This window comes from Micromys minutus, assembly GCF_963924665.1.
Source record: "Micromys minutus genome assembly, chromosome: 12".
Classification (NCBI taxonomy): Eukaryota; Metazoa; Chordata; class Mammalia; order Rodentia; family Muridae; genus Micromys; species Micromys minutus.
Window position 1 is genome coordinate 9,081,983 of NC_137981.1, and position 18,003 is coordinate 9,099,985.

General features: G+C 43.9%; 1 protein-coding gene across 2 annotated transcripts in view; it reads left to right on the forward strand.

Annotated features, from left to right (window-relative positions):
• THRB (thyroid hormone receptor beta) overlaps positions 1-5,882 on the forward strand; it is a 319,875-nt gene extending 313,993 nt beyond the window's left edge. For both annotated transcript variants that reach the window (XM_080926715.1, XM_080926716.1), the window contains exon 10: positions 1,301-5,882. In XM_080926715.1, coding sequence (XP_080782841.1) covers positions 1,301-1,542 — 242 coding nt within the window. In that variant the 3' untranslated portion in view covers positions 1,543-5,882. The remainder of the gene's footprint in view (positions 1-1,300) is intronic.
• The last annotated feature ends 12,121 nt before the right edge of the window (positions 5,883-18,003 follow it).

Here is an 18,003-nt window from a genome sequence, read left to right on the forward strand (position 1 = left end):
TTGAGCTGAATCTTTCTAGGTATTTTTAAGTTGATCTAGAAATTCATTTCCTACATAAAATTAGATATAGAAGATATTTTTAAAGCAATAATATTTAAAATTATGTTTTTGTAAAATTTCAAATTAGTCAGAACGGCACACAACTCTTTGGATGACTTTGGATAGACTCCAGGGGGCTCCATTTTCCCAATACCTACTGTTCTCACCCTGGTGTAATGTCCTCCCTGTGACCAATAGAACCAACATATTCACTGTTACCTCATGTGATTCTACACATAACATAAAAGTATTGCAACCAGACTTATTCTACCTCGGGGACTTCATGTGATTGACACCCACGTGAAGAAAGTTGGCACCGTGGGGAACTGCACAGCCGGTATCCGGGTTGTGACCTGGGACTGCATGACCCTGAGTGCCTCAGGAAATAGAGAGTCCTCAGGAGATTGTGATGTGCAACCTCTCTAAAGGCCGCCTCTGTGATACAGCCTCTAAATTAAAGCAGAACGTGAACATATGTGGGGATTATAGTCATGGAAAAAAGGAAAGTTTCAGCTAAGTCATTGTTGGTATAAAGACACATTTAAATAATCTTGACTTACACATGAAGGAAGTTATTTTTCTGCAGTATCTTCTGATTGTGTGATCTAATTAAGGCAGAAAGACAGTGTGATGGGAGTCTGACTTTACCATTGTTCCCATACTTACCGCCCTGTTTTTAACAAGATAGTACTCAAGGGGACAAAATCCTCAGCTAGACCCTTTGTCTTTAACAAAGAAGCTCTTATTATTTAATAAGTATTTCTGTAGGCATTTGTTTTCATAGTTATTATCATATTATGGAAAATGAATTTTATTACTGTGTAATAATAGGCTTCCCCTGGAATAAGTCAGTAAGAAGAGAATAGGTAGAGATGGCAAATATGTCCCTTTTTCTGTCACTATGACAAACATGCCATAAAACCAGCTTGAGGGATGGAAGATTTACCTTGGCTCATGGTGCCAGGCGTGTGTGTGTCCACAGTTGACTGGTCCCATAGTTTTTATCCCTGTGGTGAGGAAGAGCATCAGTACAGGATAAAATGAAGTTGCTCATATTGTGGCTGCCAGGAGGAAGCACACGCCCCTCCCCCACCAGAGCTATCCATCTCAACTGTCACCTTACCTTGGTGTCTGGTACTCTACAGCCCATGCTGCTTTCTCGCTCACTCCTAGAAGCAGTGAAGTCCCCAGATCTGTACCTGAACCAGACAAGCTCACTCCGTCCACCTCTGAATTCATATTTCTTTCTTCCTCCCCTCAGATCGCCCAGGCCTAGCCTGTGTTGAGAGAATTGAGAAATACCAAGACAGTTTCCTGTTGGCCTTTGAACACTATATCAATTACCGGAAGCACCATGTGACACACTTTTGGCCCAAACTCCTGATGAAGGTGACAGACCTGCGGATGATTGGAGCCTGCCATGCCAGCCGCTTCCTCCACATGAAGGTGGAGTGCCCCACTGAGCTCTTCCCACCTCTGTTCTTGGAAGTGTTCGAGGACTAAGTGGACTGGACAGGTTCTTGTCATTCCTGCAGTGCGACTGGGTGTCATTGCATTCCACCTAGAGCTTTCTGTTGTCGTTCCTTTGTTTCTTTGTGTCCAGTGAGATAGATCATCAGAGGGTCAGTGGCACAGACTTGGATGACATTGTCCTTTGAATGTGGGTCTCTGTAACCACTGCATTTTTTTTCTCCAGTCCCTAGTGTGGATGTGTTGAGGGTTTTATAGCAGTGCAGGCTGAGGAGGGGGACAATCATTATTTCACCAGCACCAGGTCATCACCAGCTCCCCTCTGTCCCTGGGCAGACACAAGCAAGCCAGACGGCACTACAGAAGACTAAAGAAGCCTTAAAACCACGACCTCAGCCATTGCGATCCAGTGTGATCCAGTTCTGATGTTTGTAAGGTGAAGCTGGCAAGTTCAGGCCACCTCAGGTTGAGTGTGGCTTTTGGCACATGCAGGGGAGGAGCAGTTTCTACTCAGGAGCTCGCCGTATCCAGCACCCTTACTCTCCAAGCGGCCTAACTTGGAATGTGCAGAAATATCCACCGTAACAAATCACCTTTCCTTCCCATGGCCTTCTGTAACCTTGAGATTTACTTCAAGTTGCACAGGAATATGACTTGAAGACATGCAGGCACTAGACTGGTGTGAGGCCAAGGGAAGCCCTTTTATTTTTTTCAGTAAGCCCATGGAGCTTGGAGATCTTCATCCGCATTACATCATAGTTTCCAAAATGCACATGGGGTTACCTCAAGCAGAGAGGCACCTTTACAGCTTAGATTCACAAGCCATTCCCTCGGAGCTCAAACCTGTTTACAGAGTGCAGTCCCTTTTCGATGGCCTATGAACCAGTCATCTCCCCGGGTTGGTTCACAAAGGTCTTATCCAGGCTGGTGAGCTGTTGATGTTTCCTTATACACTGAATCTTCCAATCGGAGAGACGTGTTGAAATTCCAGTCTTGTTTGGAAAAGATCAGTGCAGGAGCAATCAGATTCGAAGAAAAAGAGCTACTCGTGGTATAGGCTATCTGATTAGGGAGACTGCTCCCCCTGGTATTGGACCAGCAAGCTTTACTTATTCACAAATATCTCCCAGTTCCATCCCATCCCTACCTCTGTGCCCCCCCCCCCCAGATTCTGAGGCACTAGAATATCTCTCTCTCTCTCTCTCTCTCTCTCTCTCTCAACACTAACTCCTCTGTAGCTTACACATTACCCTGGCAAATATTCCTCATAAAATACAGCAGACCATGCACAGGAAACACCATTACCTGCTGCCCTGCCTATCCCCAGTGACAGTGTAGAGTAGATGTTTCTAAGCAACAAGTAGTGACTGACAACTTACCCAAAATAGGCAAAGACTGTACCCATGCCACTGAATGTACCGACTCTTCACTAATGTCGCAGATGTCAACTATTCCTTACCTGCCTTTCACTGCCTTAGCCTGGAAATGCTGGGAAAAACAAGCCATATCAGCGAGAATTGCCTAAAAGCAAAGGAAGTCACTGTGAAAAGCAAGGGAACTCACCTCTGTCCACTGGGCTTGGTGGAGCATCTTTGGCCTCACTGGAAGTCAGGGCGCCTGAGTTCTAGTTTGTGCTCTGCAGCCTGGTTGATTTAGGACCTTACAGTTTCAGTTTTCTTACCTCCTGGTAAATGAGTTGATCTCCAAAAACCCCTCTCCTCTTCCTATTGCTTGACTTTCCAGTAAAAGAGTAGGGTGTCGTTGAAAGATTTCTTTTCTATTCAAATTTGTAGCTTCACAAAGCATGTCCCATTTGCAGGTAAGGAATGTATTTGGGCTCTCGGTTTGATTGAGAATGAGAATTTGACTCAGAGGAAGACAGAGTAGCCTCAGAAGCTCAGAGGAACAACACTGAAAGTCCCAAGAGTCTGGAAAAACTGAAGAAGCAGGACCGGTGTGTGCACTAAAGATTTAACCTGGCAAACAAAACCTTGCTGTAGACTTGGTGTAGACACCAAGTAGAAAGAAACAAGATGCTCCGTGTTCAAATACCCTACCCATCAGAGCATTGCTCTCCCAGGCAGCCTGGACCCAGCCTCCTCCCTTAGGAATTTCATTAAATAACATAAAAACAAAGCTGCTGTAGGACCAGTTCTCCTTCCAAAGGGAGAGAGAAGGAGGCAGGCAGGTGAGTCCTGCACAGGCACACAACTTCTGGGACCCCACAGTTTCTAAGGAGGTTTCCTGATTCTGACAGTTTTCAAAGGGCATAAGAAACCCTGGCATTAGTGCGGTCCGACCCAGAGTCAGGGTGCAGTACGGATTAAGCATTAGCCCAGTCCTCACATCCCAGCCAGCCACAGTGCAGGGACCCTCCCTCTACAGAGGCTCACCTTTCAGGGGCAGACCTGGCTTTAGCAAGCATGCAAGCTTCAGTCTTCTGGTGGGAAGGAGCAAGAATGGTAGGAGGTCAGACCGGCCAAAGGCCACTCTGTGAGAAACTCATCTTATGAAACTAGATTGTGAGGGATTTGCTCCCAATTTTTCTCTTCTGATCGTCTTCAGACTCTCAAATCAAGTGTGGGCATGGTGGCAAGAACCTGAATACCTGTCCCACTGCGGGGAGACATTCCAGCCATGGGAGAACACACTCATCCTGCTGGAGTGCTCACTTACAAATGGTGTTTATGGACAAGAAGGCTGTGCACATGCCACAGACATGTGCGTGTGTACACATGTGCGTGTGTCTGTTCGTTGCCTCAAGTGCACTTTGCACTTCAGTTTAAATGTGCAGAACTTCCAAAAACTGGAAGAAAAAAAAATTTATAATTCTGCTGAAAACACCATGTGCCGCCTCTGAGCTTTTTCTAGTCCCTTGAGCCTCAGTCCTCAGTGATGCGCGTGTGTGATGAAGCCTCAGCCCAACGCATTCCCGAATTCCCCTGCCTGTGGCCCCAGGGCCACCTCTGTCTCAGTGTAATCTTGGGGAGGGCCAGGCTGGTTCTGCTCTGCAGGGTTCGTCTCACATGGACCAGCAGGCTGGCGGGCAAGCCTTGGCCTCTTCACACTCAGCTCTCCCCCCCCCCACAAGCCAGCCCCACAGCCTGCTGAGCCTCTTCAGAGCACCGTCCGTGAGACCTCTCCATTGTGTAGAAACCCATTCGTGTCACATTGGCCTCTTGCTGCATGAGTCATAAATTATGAAATTGGTCTTATGGTTTCTGAGATGTAGCCAGCATTTTGTAAGGCTAAACCTTTTTCATGAACTTAATTTAAGAGAATAACCAAACTACAGGTCCTCCTCTAACTGAGAGATGACAGACAATTGCCCTTTGCAGTGCTGATGGCATCAGGTCCTAAAATAAGCTCATAATTTTCCTGTTATTTTAATAATATGGAACTATTAGCCTAGTGTTTCTTTTGATAGTGATAGATTGATCCATATTTAAATTTTATAGAGAAGAAATTTTATTGTACTGTGATGTAGATATTTATTATCCAGGTAAGGATTTGCCCGGTGTGTATTTTTTACAATTGAAACATTTTACTTTAATCTTTAAAAGAAAAAAAGTCTATAAAAACGTATACATATTAAAAAAAAGGCTAAGGGGAAAAAAGGTTTGGCCTTATCACATAATTTTTACTGTGTTGTATAAATGTTTGCAAATGAAAAAAAACTACACATTTTTAGTGTGTTTCCACGTTAATTAGTACCGCCTTCAGGAGCAATAGTGTGCAGTAAACACTGTTTGTGGCTTTCTGTTGCACAATTCAAGCTGACCCCAACCTTATGCACAAGACAATCAGATGTGAGTCTTCTCTGAGGACGCAGACAATACTCAGCAGAGCACAATGGGAAGCAAAGAACAAGATGACAGGCATGCGTCACACTGATGGAGCTGTCAGGGCGCATGCGTCACACTGATGGAGATGTCAGGGCGCATGCGCACTCCCATGGCCTTGTGCCAGGGTCTCCCTTCGGCTGTTCTTTTGCTTGACATCAAATAGCCAAAGTAGTTCTCCTTGTTTTCTTCAGAGAAGATCATTCTTCCCCCCACCCCTGTAATGTTTTCATGCCCCAAGAATCAGAATAACAGAAACAAAAAAAGTTCCCGATGAAATAGAGAGGTTTACAGTCAGTGGAAGATTTGTGTGTTGCAAGCAGTGTTACGTGATATTGCTGTTGCTAGATTGGTAATATTTTTTTCAGCCTAAAATTGTTGGAATCTGTGATCAAATGTTTTAAACTATCCAAAAAGAAAATTTGTATATTTGGGAAAATGGATTTTTACATAGCTTTTGTATGCAGATATTAAATTGTAATTATGAATATAGTGGGCATAGGTACTCATAAGCTTAAATTCTAAAAAAGAAAAAGCTTACAATGGATATATTTGCCTGTCTCTTTTTTTAATATTTCTGGATAGAAGGGGCTGCCTGTTCATCTCACCTCAGCACTGAGATAGGAAAAGAATTTAGAATACAAGACACTTCTACTAAGATAACTGGGTTCACCTTCCGGGAGCATGTGGAGAGAAGGGAGAAAGACAGACAAGCTGACTGACAGACAGCCGTCATCAAATCTGTACTCAAAACATCCAACAGTCATCTAAGGCAGCAGTATGTTAGGGTTCTCAAAGAAGAGAACACAACACTGAGTGGAGGGGACTGTGCCTTCGGGAAAGAACAATGAGCATCATCAAGATTACATCATCAAAGGGGGGAGGGGGAGGGGGGAGGCAGTCAACTAGGGTTTTTGATTAGTTCTCTTCCAACAGCTGAGCTCTGGTCAGCTCCTTTAACCTCAGAAAGATGCCCAGGACTTCTCTCCCAGCCGTGCTTAAGGACACAGAGTTTTACTTCTTTTACTCTCCTGTTCTCCAGGACATTGTATTTTTACTCTTAGGCAGTTTGGCAATCCCTGTCGCAGAGCTAGGGACAGGAGGTGGGGAGGGTGGGTGGGCAGCCCAACCCCAGACAGAGAAGCTTGGAGGACACTTTGATTTAAGCATGCTTGGGTCTGAAGGGGGGTGGATTACCTGACAAAAAAGAGAGTCAGTCAAAGGCCATTTTTCCCTGAATATTTGTATGACACTTCATAGGAACCAATGGAAATCTTCCCGTGTGAAACTTGACTTTAGTTCAAGGACTTTGGGCACACAGTAAGATGAAAGACCGAACTGTCTCCGGCTGCTAACAACCATTCCCTTTGCATTTCCTTGAACACAATGAGTTGCCATTAGGAAAGCAGGTCGTGTAGAAAAGAAAAAAAAATTCAAAATAACAAAGTAGTCTGTTCTAGTGCTCCTGGATAAAGAGAGAGAGGGCCACTCTCAGTTTGACTCTGAGTGATCTAGACACTGGATGCCTTCCTCACAGCAGATACACACAGTCCTGTGTGTTCTCGGTGCTTGTGACTCTACCAGTGGCTGTTCTGAGCCTGGCAGAGATGGCAAGTTTGGTTTTACTACCTGCACTAAAGCACACAAGACTTGTAATAACACATCACAACATGAATGCCTGCAGCCCCCGAGAGAGGTTCACTGGAAAGTGAGCTCCAAGTTGGACTTTTCAGGAAGTTCTCCTGTGTTCCCCACATGTTAACATCACTCACTAGTCGCTGGGTACTTGAGAGCCCCAGCGGCTACCTAAAGAATGTGTTGGGCATTTGTGCTCCCAGCCCCAGGTCTTTTCACTGTAATGTTAGGTTGTGTAACACTGGCCAGCCTCGTATGAACGCTGCTCTGTCCTGAGAATCTTTCTTCACCCTTCTTCCTACCTCTAATCCTCCAGAGCACGTGAGTGAACAATTGTTTTCTAGTGATAGGGTAATGAATGTAACCCGCTGCCGTGATGCTCACAGCTTACCTTCCAAAACCGCTCACCTATCCTACTGCAAAAAAGAAAAAAAAAGAAAGAAAACCCCACATACATCTAAAGAAAGGCTACCTCAACCCTCGATGAACTAGCTGCACTACAAATGTATTCACTGGGTTTAGTAGTGATTTCTCCTTGTGACATTTGTGTATTGTCCCGATGGTTTCTAGAGGTCTAACCAAAAGGTATTTTTATTTTTGTTCTTGAGACAGTCCCACTGTATAGCACTGACTGGCTGACCTTGAATTCACAGAAGACTGCTACCCTTCCCCCCACCCCCAACTGCTAGTATTAAAGGCATACACTACCACACAAAGAAATTTTGTCTTGTAAGCACTTGGGAGTCACGTTTAGGGAACGCTATGATGTACGATAGCAGAATTTATAGAAGTGGGGCTCAGGCATCCTGAAAGGGGAGCTGAGAAAACAGGACAATGGAAGTATTTGCCTTCCAAGAAGAAACAACAGGCTATACCACTCTCAACTTTAAATAATAAAAGTACCGGTGAATGAATGGTGCAGGGGAATTTCTTCAGGAAAAGGAGGAATTGAATCATATTGATATGGAACTGGCGGGGGTGGCAAATGAAAGGAATTCAATAAGAGCACAAATATCCCCTGATCCATTGGTTTCTGGAGCGTCTCTGTTTCATTTTAAAGAACTGGAAGGCTTTATTAGTCATATTTCTTTTTACTCTTCAAGTTGCATGAGCATTCAATCTTGACCGTGTTTCTCCCCTTCTTCCTCCCCCTCTCAGGTTCTCTTTATTTTGGTTAATAACCCATTTATCAGGCCCCGGCCTCAGCACAGCTGATGCCATCCATAATGGAAGTTGCATTCAGGCAGCAATACTGTCAAAACCAGAATGAAGACCTGATCCATCCAAGTCCATAGTTCTGGGAAAGTCCCTAAATGTACTAACCTTGCTTTTTGGCTTCTGTCGCTCCACTTATATAACTGAACCGTTCTTGCTAACAGGTCTGTCACCCCAAGATATGGACTGATTTTTTTATTCTTAAAACATCTCCTTAGGAAGTCTTGGGACTTCACTGAGACCCTGAATACCCAGTGTAGTCACTGGCTGCCTAATAAAGACCTTCTATTTGCTTAAACTTGTGCCTGAGTGGTCTTTTCTAGTGGATACCTCACATTTCTGGAGGCCCCAGCAAGATTCCCCAGAGTCCGGGCATCAAGATATTAGGGACCTCAGAGCCCCTTGGAGCAGGTAAGAGTGTAATGATAAAACATCTCCTAGGAGGAGGACTCCTGAGATGGTCCATGATCCCAGGACTCCCTCTGATTAATTAATATCTAAATAATACTTTACAGTATGCATTCTAAAGTCAAGCTGAGGGTTCTCTACTTCTTCCCTCTCAAGGCATCCAGATGCTGCTATACAACTAAGATAAGCGGATGATGTGGAGTCCAGAACAGGTGGGGTTCTATGGAATCCTGGTCCAGATGGGAGTGAGTGCAAGAGGAGGGGGAGAAGACCATCTCTGAGGATCTCACTGTACAGATCTTTTAAGCAAATCATTTTCTGACAGTCTTCTGATCATCTCTGAGATGATCTTAGCTTGTGCTTTATTCAGGGTAGGTTTGAATGCATATATTAAGGGGTGAGCCGGGGTACATTTGGACCTTGGAGAGTGTGGAAAGGAGATTTGGGGGTAAATGCTAATCACTGGCTAGAGTTTTAAAGTTCTGTAAATCCTTTGTTTTCATGGAGAGGCTTTCAGGGAATCTCAGGTGTTTGTTGGATGGGTTCTTATCTGGATCTGAACTGATAATCTCACCAAGGCTACAAGATGTTTTACAGGTAGAAGGTATAGGTGTTTCAGACAAGGACAGAGAAAGAGAAGCCCTACTAGTTAAGGGTATCCCCTGTTTTACACAGAGCTCAGAAGAATATCCAGACAATGGCAGACTTTGGCCTTAATTAGCAGAACCCAACACTTCAAAGGACAAAATCAAATGTCACCCGGTCTGTCACTTCCAGAGGTAAATTTGGTTATGGCACCTTCTGTTTTGGAAGCAAAAGAAAGGCAGGATGTTGGTAACCACTGACCCAGTGTCCAGGATCCATGTGAGATGGTACTGGATTCCCCTGGTGTCTTAGGGTTTCTATTCCTGCACAAACATCATGACCAAGAAGCAAGTTGGGGAGGAAAGGGTTTATTCAGCTCACACTTCCACATTGCTGCTCATCACCAAAGGAAGTCAGGACTGGAACTCAAGCAGGTCAGGAAGCAGGAGGTGATGCAGAGGCCACGGCGGGATGTTACTTACTGGCTTGCTTCCCCTGGCTTGCTCAGCCTGCTTTCTTATAGAACCCAGGTCTCTGAGCCCAGGGATGGCACCACTCACAATGGGCTGGGCCCTCCCCCCCATTGATCACAAATTGAGAAAATGCCTTACAGCTGGATCTCATAGAGGCATTTCCTCAATTGAGGCTCCTTTTTCTGTGATAACTCCAGCTTGTGTCAGGTTGACAGAAAACCGGCCAGTACAAATGACCCTTTGTCAACCTGAAACACAAACATAACACTATTAAGCCTCAACCCTTACTTTCTTTTTTCTTAATGCTTACTTTCTTATTCAATTCCAAGATCTAAATAACTTTAAGAGTCCCACAGTCTTTACAAATTCTTACATATTAAAATTGCAATCGCTTTAAAATATCCCGTCTCTTTTAAAAATCAAAGTCTTTTTACAGTTTAAAGTCTCTTAACTATGTGCTTCACTTCTTCCTTCAAGAGGAAAAACTAATCAGGGCACAGTCACAATCAAAAGCAAAAGCAAACAATAACCATCCAATGTCTGGGATCCACTCACAAACTTCTGGGCTCCTCCAAGGGCTTGGGTCACTTCTCCCTTTGTAGTGCACACATTGTCCTCTAGGATCCAGCTGCCTGTTCTCCACTGCTGCTGTTCTTGGTGGTCATCTCATGGCACTGGCATCTCCAGAACACTGCTGTCCTGAGGCATTAATTGCAGCTGAGGCTGCACCTTCACCAATGGCCTTCCATGGCCTCTCACAGTGCCAAACCTTAGCTGCTATTTATGACCCCTTCATTTCTTCAAAACCATTACTACCTGGGTGACTCTTACACATTACCATGTCCAGCCATGACACAAGGTACAACCTTGGCTATCTCTGGAACACAGCTTCTTTGCGCTCTCAGGAAACACTTCCCAGATTTCACCTCAGTGATGCTGGTCTCTTCTTAATCACCACTAATTTCTTCCCTCCAGATGACCAGCATCAATATTCCCAGTAATGCAAATGTTTTTCTTTAGTAGTGCTGGTATTGTGTTAATCAAAGCTGATTCATCAGCCCTGGTTAACCAAAACCACAGAATCTTCACAATCAAAACAGCAACAACCTTGATAAGAGTCTTTAATCTTCCCTCTGAAATTTCACAAGCCAGGCCTCTGTCTTCTGCACTGTTCCTAACATTATCTTCCAAGATCCTACAGAAAATCTCACAGAGCTCTTAATATCCCAGTGGCTCTTCTAGCTCAAAGTTTCCAAGTCCTTCCACAGTCCTCCCCAAAACATGGTCAGGTTGTCACAGAAATACCCAACTCCTGGTACCAATTTGTCTTAGTCAGGGTTTCTATTCCTGCACAAAACATCATAACCAAGAAACAAGTGGGGGGGGGGGTATTCAGCTTACACTTCTTTCTCTGTGATAACTCCAGCTTGTGTCAAGCTGACACAAAACCAGCCAGTGCACCGGGTCTGTTCAGGTGTATGACTGTGCAGTGACCACCCCTGGTTCTATTTACTATGTATCTCTGTGTGTATTTCTGTTAGTTGTATTGATTAGACAAATAGATTTAAAATGGAAGGGGAGGTGAACCATGCTGGAACTGTGCTCTAGGTGTCCTGAGATGTCAAAGAATTTCTTCCAGGCTCATGGGCTATGACCCAACTCCAAGGCAGTATGGAAGATATGACTGAGACACTGGCCATCCCAACCAGTTTTCCTGTGCTTACCAATGGCCTTTTTTTCTGCAGAAAAACCTGTGCCCCCTTGTTAGAGATTCAAATCATTTTGGCTTGGCTGGGTCACCCACAAAGTCCCAAACCTCTGCCTGTTCTCAGACCCAATGGAGGAAATTGGCCTTCCTCATCCTGCTCATTGCTCTTACTGCTTCATCACCCACACACTCCTGACCCCACTCTCTGTGTGCAGATGTGGAGGGGCTGAGCCTTTCATCCTGGGTTCTCTGCCATCTATCATGTGCTTGCAAACAGAGGGCACACAGGGAAGAGGGCATAGATCCCCGAACCACTCTAAACAGCTAGTAGCATCAGGGGAAGGAGAAAGCAGTTGCACATGCTGCCCAAAGGAAAAAACGTTCCACTTTTTCCTCTTTCATGGCTGATGCCTACTTTTCTGTACCACTGGAGAACTCAGAACCCACGATACTCCAAAAGGTAGAGTAAAAGCTCCCCCAGCTGGGCAGGACGTAGGGATGAGAATGATTGCTGTTGACAGTGCAGCTCAGATAGAATGGATTTTCTCTCCTAACTGATCTGACTAGTACCCAACACTGGCCAAGGTAAGGAGGGTCTGGACAGTTTCACCGGGCCCTTTTAAGGATTGAAGCTGCTAGAAAATGCTTCCTTTGTTACACAGTCATCCCCAGATATTAGAAAAGAAACTTCAAAAGTTAAAAGGAGTTGAAAGTAAAACCAAGAAATGTACAATAAGTGTGACTCTGTAAAAGAAATGTAAAGCAGAAGATAAAAGATTCCAGAGGGAAAGCAAGAGACACTAGCAAAGGAAAGGGAAAGAACTCCCCATCCTATGTAAGTGATTTCAAAGGGAATCTTTGCCCAGGCACCAGGACCCCAGAAGAGGCTGATGGCCTATCTGTCTAAAGGATCCTCTTCCTGCTATTTGACTGGCTTGTTTGTGGACAGTTGTCACTACAGTCATACCAGTTTAAAACAAAAAACAACTGACAAACTGACTTAGGGCCAGGAACTGCTCCAAACCACCTACACTCTCTAGTAGCCCTCCTGAGGGGGGCCCAAAAGAGGTGCATATACACACTCAAATCAGGCCCTTCCCAAGGACCAGCCCAGTATCCAATTCTGTAAAACTTCAGCCTGCTGCTGATGATAACCCAGCAGAACCACTCCAAGACAGCAGCCAACTTAGGTTCATCAGACTCAACCAACCTGACATGGAGCACAACAGGAATGATTTCAAGATGTTACAGTGGCTATAAACAGGATCTCCTAGCACTGACCTGAAGTAGAAAATTAAGCATTCCTTGGAAAGCCAGTTATGCTGGATGGTGTTTTGCTAAAGCAAACACATGAAAAAACATTTTGCTGAGGCAGGTACAGGGGAAAGGATGTTCTGCTAAAGTTATCACATGAAAGGACACAGGATGAAGGACTTTTGGTAGCAACACTCATGTATTAGTCCGCCTTACATTTCATAGTTGAGCACCATTTGTCAGGACTCCATAGAGAGTCCCAAAAAACTTCTGGTGGTGTGCTGAAGCTTCTTGCCGATTCTGAAGATTTGGGCTAATTGGCAGAGTGATGTCAGCTGAAACAGACTCATGTGCTGAGGCAAGACCCGTGGAGGACGTGTGATGTTTGGAGGAAGTATAAATAGGACTCGATGGACAGGGACAGAAACAGAGCTTTGTTGCTTACATAGCTGAATGCTTATGGTTTCATGTCTTCACTGATCTTCACTTTGCTGAAAGAGGCACAGCTAAGAACTTACCTGGCATTCCTGTCGGCCCTGGTTCCTTCTGCTGACTCATGCCAAGGCTGAGGCTTGACTGTTTCTGCTTGGTTGTGCTACTGCTGCTGATTCATGTTTGCCAACTCGACTCTACTGAACTGAACTTCTGGTGTATCCATGAAGTGTTCCTGAATGGGTTGAGCTACTGCTGATAACGTGTAAACTGCTAATTTTCTGACAATACAGATGGGATTTGCTCCAAACAACTATTTCTAAACAGAGCCACTTCCCCCTTATCTTTTTTTTCCACACTCCTGGTGGGTTGTGGGCTAGAAGGGAGGTTAATGCTTTTAAGAACCATCATTAAAAATAGGTGTTGAAAAAATGACAGTTACACTGACCTGTGAGGACAACTCTCTCACAGGGCCATTGTCTGGCTCCTCTGCTCTGAACAGAAGGAGCTCACAGCTCACCTTGTCGAAGCAGACACTGATCATGCAGATGGTACTTGTAGCCACTGTAAAAGATGGATTCCAGCAGTTTCAGTTCCAGCCAGGGTGATGTCACCTCATACCACACTTAATGAATCATCTGCTCTTCTACTCTGGCTGGTGGCCCTGAGTTTCAGCCTCTTCTCTGAGCTCTTCTGCCACCAAAGTCCATACTTCCTAAAAGTGATTAATTTAGTAGAACAAAACCCATCAAACCTAAACAGGTACTAGATGGGAGCAGGTTTATTCTGGGAGCTACAGTTGGACAGGACAATATTGGTCCAGCCTCTCAGCTGAGGTACTTCAGCGCAAAGAGCTGAGCTTCTGGCACTAAGCCAGGCACTTTGGTGAGGGAGGGGCAAATCTACCTCTACATACACAATCAGTATGCTGTAGTCCATGTCCTCGGGTCTCTCCTCTATGTAGGTGGCCTCTCCAGATCTTTATTACACTCCCTGAACCTAAACTAGTCTAGAACCCAACCAAATCACAAAGCAACCAATCGAGTGGGCAAAAAGGAAAGATGCCAAACAGAAGCCAAATGATGTTGGTTCTTGCCAGACAAGAGGCTGTACTCACTTGCCATGCACAGCAGGTTAATTATATGAAAGGCAGTCAAGTGTAATTCTTGGCCCCAGACTCTGTCTGGCTTGCTTACACTAACAGTTTAACCAAGTGTGCATCTTCTGAATATTTTGCCCTGGAGGAAATTCTATTTCTTTGCATGATTGTATACATTATACTACAGGTGTTCATCTATAATGTTGAAGAGAGCAGGGTCAGCCTAAATCTAGATTCTAGGCTTCCCCATACACTGCAACTAGTTCTCGTTCTCACAGATAGGGCAGGCATAACCAGCTCTGCTGTAGTTGGAACTTCAGCCCTAGCTACAGGGGATAAAAAATTTAAGGAACTCAATATTCAAGTAGACATAGATGTAGGCCATCAGGAAAATTCTGCTTTCCTGTCTGGAAGCCCAGGTAGAGTCCTTAGCTGAGGTTGCTTTGCAGAATCAAAGAGGTTTGGACCTGTTCTTTATGAAACAAAGAGGCTTTTGTATGACACCAGAAAAAAATTGTTGCTTCTATGCCAAGAAGTCAGAGATAATTAATGAAAGTTTAGCCACAGTCAAAAATAACCTTCAGAGAAGAAAAAGGTGACATCAATAATCTAACAACTGGTACCAAGCTTTTGTTCTCCTAGTTCACCTGGTTAACTACTCTACTTACAGCCATGGCTGGGCCATTAGTATAGAACCCTGCTTGGTCAACTGCCCACTTACTATGTAAAACAGATACTAACTTCTGTTAATTGACTGGTACTATGAAGATAATATCCTTGGCGCCAGATGAATCTATCATTTGATTCACACTCATAAAACCAGTGAGTAATGTGACAGACCCTCAGATATTAGTAGGTCTGCAGGCCTTAGCACAACTGACACCATGATGAAAGTCCTATTCAGGCCTTGGAACGGAGCATATAGGCAGCAACACTTGCCAAAATGAGAACAAAGACCTCATTCATCAAAGGCCATAGTGCTGGGGAACGTCTCTAAATGTAGTAAGCTTGCTTTTTGGCTTCTGTAGCTCTGCTTCTGGCTAACTGTTCTTGCTAACTAATCTGTGTCAACCCAGGATGTGGTTTTGTGATTAAAAGCTCATCCCAAGAAAGTCTCAGGAGTGCAGTGGGAACCTGAACATCTAGTATAGTCACTGACCTGCTCATAAAGTGTTTCTATTTGCTTTCACCTATGGTCAAGTGGTCTTCTCTGGTAGTTGCCCCACAACACCTACTAGGACTAAGAATTGCTGCCCACATACTCATGAGTGTGAATCCATGCACCAGAATATGTCCTGTATACTGTTGAGATGACATAGCAAAGTACTGCTCCTCATCCTCTGGCTCGTATATTCTTCCAGACCTCTCTTCAGTAATATTCCCTGAATCTTGCAGAACATTGATATAGATGCCACATTTAGGGCTAAGTGCTCAACACTCACTTAGTTTTAGCATTTGAACTAGCTATGAGTCTCTGTGTTGACCATTGGAGGGCGGAAAGGTTCCTGACCGGGTTGAAATTAGCATTAATCCTGGGATATAAACAAGAATTTAGAAGACTTTTGGACAACATAAACATGTAGCAAAACAACAGTAGTGTATGTTCTGCCTCCACCTAGTGGACTATCATTTACCCTACCTTAGCAAAATGGTAAACACTATGAAATTCAGGACAGCCCTTAAGGCTGTGGGAAAGAACTCTGAAAATATGAGTTCAAGATTGTATAATTTCTCAACTATGCAAAATATAAGAATACAAATTGAATTATAAGAGAGGCTTCATAGATGTAAAAAAAAAAAAAAACCACTATGAGCCAGCTTATCAGAAAAATATTAAGGAAGGAGATAAAGGGATATGGGGAGTGGTGATTTCGGGGCAAGATCTCACCCAGCTAAGTTTATTGTTTCTGCTTATGAAAGCAGACAGATTCTTGTGTTCAAGGTTAGCCTGTGACAGAGTGGATTTAGGTCTGGGTGTGGTAGGAATGATAAACTCACCAAGCTAGCTTATTTATTGTCTGTGCTTACGAAGAGACAGGCAGCTTTCTGAATTTGTCTGTTTAAAAAAGTGTATTTGCTGTCTTTTTTTTAAGAATCTAGGGGCTAAGGTCATAAAATGCTGATTCTTGGGATAATTAAAAGGGACCCTGGATAAATTGATGAATTGATGTGTAAATAAAGGACTAGAGATTGGTCTGCAAGAGAGCACTACCCAGAGAAAACTGCTTGGAGAGCAAACACAGCTCTTCTGGAATATTTTCTAGCAAGATTTCTGACTTTGATCAGAAAATTTAGGGATTTTTCTAACAGCTTTTCTGACTTTCGTCAGAAAATCCATGAACTATCCAGAGAACTTATAAATTATTTTTTCTACCAGGAGAGAGCTGTCTCAAGCAGACTACAGAGCCAAGTACTATCTACAGAGAGCTGTCTGGGTTGCCGTCTCAAGCAGACTACAAGACAGTGAGCATATACTCACAACTGATTTTGAGAGTCACTTTTTCCATTGCTCCCACACACCCTTTCCTTGACTAAGCTGAGGCTGGACCTTGGTACCTTAACAATTATGCCATTATTTCACCAGAGAGTATATCTCGCGGGGCAGATTGGTATTATAACACCTTCTAAGATTGTGAAAGTTAGTGACCAAGGAGGAAGATCCCAGTTAGTTCCAGTTGGATTTTTTTATACCCTATAATAAATGTATCTTCAACCATAGGAGCATGCCATCTAGTGGTATTAAAAATAAATAACAATGCAATAACCTGTGCTGTTTGGAAGGCCTCTGGCTTCCCTGACAAACTACTCAAGGCAGGTCTCCCATACCAGGCAATGAAATTTTTATTTGATAACCTATATCTTCTGGGAGAAACCCTGTATACCCATGCAGGTTACATCCAGAGAAAAGTTTCTAAAGTGAGTTTTGTTTTGCTTAGAAAGGAGGGAAGAGGTGAGGATACATTCAGTAATGCTGCCCAGACAAGAATACATGGCTTTAGCATCCAGGAATGAGTAGCATAGTTATCTAGGTCCCTCACTGGAGGCTACCCACCCACCCAGGGAACTGCCAGGCTTTCACCAGCTCTTTTCTGAGTCACCAACATCACAGGATATCAGTCATTGTGTGCTTAGATAGCAGATTGTGAGGTTCCCAATCAGAACCAAACTTCACAGGGACAGAGAGAGAGAGAGAGAGAGAGAGAGAGAGAGAGAGAGAGAGAGAGAGAGAGAAATTCAAGGTGATGATCATGGGGAACAAAATGAGGAGAAGGGGAGTTCCTGCTGCAGAAACACCTATTCTGGTATAGAACTCATCTGTTCCATAAACAGTACGGACTCTGTAACTCCACAGGTCAGAAAGAAACAGTGATCAATGTGTCTTCCCATCTAGTACCCCCACCCCCAGATGAATTTATTTTTAGGGACCCTTAAATCTCTATCGAAATCCTGGAAACCTATGTTCTAGAAAAGTTTGTATTTGTTATCCAAGCGATTTATCAGAGTGATAAGCTATTGAATCTCCTAAGTGCCATCAGTGGTACCCAGAGATAAGATCAGGACTAAACTTATGCTGAAAGGAATAGAAAGCTTAAAAACTGTCTTTTGTTACTGGTACTCACACTTTAGCCTCTAAAACCCTAATTTAATCCTAATTTCAATCCCTTGGTTTCTTATGAGCCTGTTATTGAACACAGAAGTGTGTTGTGTGAAGAGGGTGGTAAGTTGAATTCATGTTTACCTTCTTCTCATTCCTCTAAGTCAGGAGGCTGAACTAGGACTCTACCCATTCCATATGAGACGTGATTCAAGGACTTAGAAACAATGAACCTTCCAAAAGCTTGA